At 41.9% G+C, this 2,500-nt stretch overlaps 2 protein-coding genes across 6 annotated transcripts in view; one reads left to right on the top strand and one right to left on the bottom strand.

Moving 5' to 3' along the window:
• Window positions 1–2,500, top strand: part of caskb (calcium/calmodulin-dependent serine protein kinase b) — a 109,740-nt gene that overhangs the window by 53,051 nt on the left and 54,189 nt on the right. For all 5 annotated transcript variants that reach the window (XM_052130665.1, XM_052130666.1, XM_052130664.1 and 2 more), the window contains exons 3-5: window positions 158–263; window positions 652–729; window positions 851–923. In XM_052130665.1, coding sequence (XP_051986625.1) covers window positions 158–263; window positions 652–729; window positions 851–923 — 257 coding nt within the window. The remainder of the gene's footprint in view (window positions 1–157; window positions 264–651; window positions 730–850; window positions 924–2,500) is intronic.
• Window positions 2,465–2,500, bottom strand: part of LOC127646800 (probable G-protein coupled receptor 34) — a 3,435-nt gene continuing 3,399 nt past the window's right edge. Inside the window, exon 2 of the mRNA XM_052130703.1 lies at window positions 2,465–2,500. This exon is cut by the window's right edge and continues 1,997 nt beyond it. The gene's annotated coding sequence lies outside the window, so the exon portion shown is untranslated.

Genomic DNA, 2,500 nt, shown 5'->3' with positions numbered 1-2,500 from the left:
ACACACACACACACACATATACATACATTAACACACACACACACACACACACACACACACACACACACACACACACACACACACAAGCTCTGCATGAACATTGTCATTGTTACATTTTGTAGTATAGGTAATAATAATTGTATGATTGTGTGTTCAGATCTGAAGCGTGAGGCGAGTATCTGTCACATGCTCAAACATCCTCATATCGTGGAGCTGCTGGAGACGTACAGCTCAGACGGGATGCTCTACATGGTCTTTGAGTTGTAAGTGTGTGTGTGTGTGTGTGTGTGTGACTGCAGACACTAATACTTGAACACACATTGTGATTTTCATGTTGGTGGTTTAATGTGAGGAATATTCTACAGATGTGTCATGCTACTAATGTAATGTCTCAATCCATTTTCTGATTATGTAAATATTGTTAAAGTTGTGTCAGATATTTTCTGTAGTAACGCTCACGTCACTTACATCAGTGATTATTATTATTATTATCAGACAGTTTGACTTCAGCAATGGAACATTCAATTCCATAATGAACTTACTGACCAACTGGAATCTAGTACACTGGCATTTGACGTGTGTGTGTGTGTGTGTGTGTGTGTGCGTGCGCTTGGCGCTTGTCTGTGTGTGTGTGTGTGTGTGTGTGTGTAGTATGGATGGGGCAGATCTGTGTTTTGAGATCGTGAAGAGAGCTGATGCTGGGTTTGTCTACAGTGAAGCTGTGGCCAGGTGAGAGTGACATCACATCCTGTTCACAATACATGTTAAGATTTCAGCTAAAGCAATCTACATCTGATTGTTTATATTTGTTCTCTCTCTCTCTCTCTCTCTCTCTATCATGTGTTGTCAGTCACTACATGCGACAGATACTTGAAGCGCTGCGCTATTGCCATGACAACAATGTCATACACAGAGACGTCAAGGTAAGACGCGCCTGAATCCACCACTTATCTCTTCAACATCTGACATCATTTACTCACCTTCATATTGCTCCAGAGAATGACATGAGGTTGAGTAAATGATGTCATAATTCAATTGTTGCCTGAACTATCCCTTTACACTGACACCTGAACACCTTGTTAAAACACATGGATTACTTGTAATCATAGTCAGAGAGGTTTTCTTCTGTCAGTGATCAGACAATTATTCTAAAATAATCATGTGATATGTGTACGTGTGTGTATTGTGTGTATTGTGTGAGTGTGTGAGTGTGTGAGTGTGTGTGTATTGTGTGTGAGTGTGTGTGTGTGTGTGTGTAGTGTGTGAGTGATGAGTGTGTGTGTATTGTGTGTGTATTGTGTGTGAGTGAGTGAGTGTGTGAGTGTGTACGTGTGTGAGAGTGTGTGTGTGTGTGTGTGTGTGTGAGAGTGTATTGTGAGCGTGTGTGTGTATTGTGTGTGAGTGAGTGAGTGTGTACGTGTGAGTGTGTGTGTGTGTGTGTGTGTGTGTGTGTGTGAGTGTATTGTGAGCGTGTGTGTGTGTGTGAGTGTACTGTGAGCGTGTGTGTGAGTGTATTGTGAGCGTGTGTGTATTGTGTGTGAGTGAGTGAGTGAATGTGTACGTGTGTGTGCATGTGTGTGTTTGTGAGTGTATTTTGAGCGTGTGTTTGTGTGTATTGTGAGAGTGTGTGTGTGTGTGTGTGTGTGTGTGTGTGTGTGTGTGAGTGAGTGAGAGAGAGAGAGAGAGTGTGTGTGTGTGTGTGTTAGGAATCAAACTATGACTGGACAGAGTTTTGACTGAAGAATGATTCTCAATGCTGTATTTTATATATTTGTGCAATGTTTTTTATGAGATGAAATGAATCATTGTAATGTATTAGAATTGGTCAGTTCCAATATATATATTCAACACAAGGGGGCGCCACTTGTTCTTTTTATACTTGTGGATTGTGCCGGTTGTGTTTGTGTTGATCGCTGCTGTTATAGTCTGAAATACACAATCCTTGAAAAGAGTTTTGTGAGATTTCTCATCCAATAGAGCGATAAAACAGAACGCAGATGTTAAAAGCATCCTGTGGTAATTTATCTCTGAGAACACATGTCTCAGGAGGTTTCTCATGAAACTTTACAAGCCTTCAAGTCATTATTTCACAACAGTTGCATATAAGTTTTGTCTTATGCAGCATTTCAACACATTCACTTTCTCACAGTCAGTCAGAACCTTTAACGTGCCGTGAGATTGGGCTGGGGATTGAGACAAGTGGGGATAGAGTGGTGGCGGCGTAGTGGGCTAAAGCACATAACTGGTAATCAGGTAATCAGAAGGTTGCTGGTTTGATCCCCACAGTCACCACCATTGTGTCCTTGAGTAAGACACTTAACTCCAGGTTGCTCCGGGGGGATTGTCCCTGTAATAAGTGCTCCGTATAATACATTGGTACTCAGAAGGTTGCTGGTTTGATCCCCACAGTCACCACCATTGTGTCCTTGAGTAAGACACTTAACTCCAGGTTGCTCCGGGGGGATTGTCCCTGTAATAAGTGCACTGTAAGTCACTTTGG

The sequence above is a fragment of the Xyrauchen texanus genome, chromosome 7 (assembly GCF_025860055.1).
Source record: "Xyrauchen texanus isolate HMW12.3.18 chromosome 7, RBS_HiC_50CHRs, whole genome shotgun sequence".
NCBI lineage: Eukaryota > Metazoa > Chordata > Actinopteri > Cypriniformes > Catostomidae > Xyrauchen > Xyrauchen texanus.
Note: the sequence above shows the minus strand (reverse complement) of the source record. Positions and strands in the feature narration are given on the sequence as shown.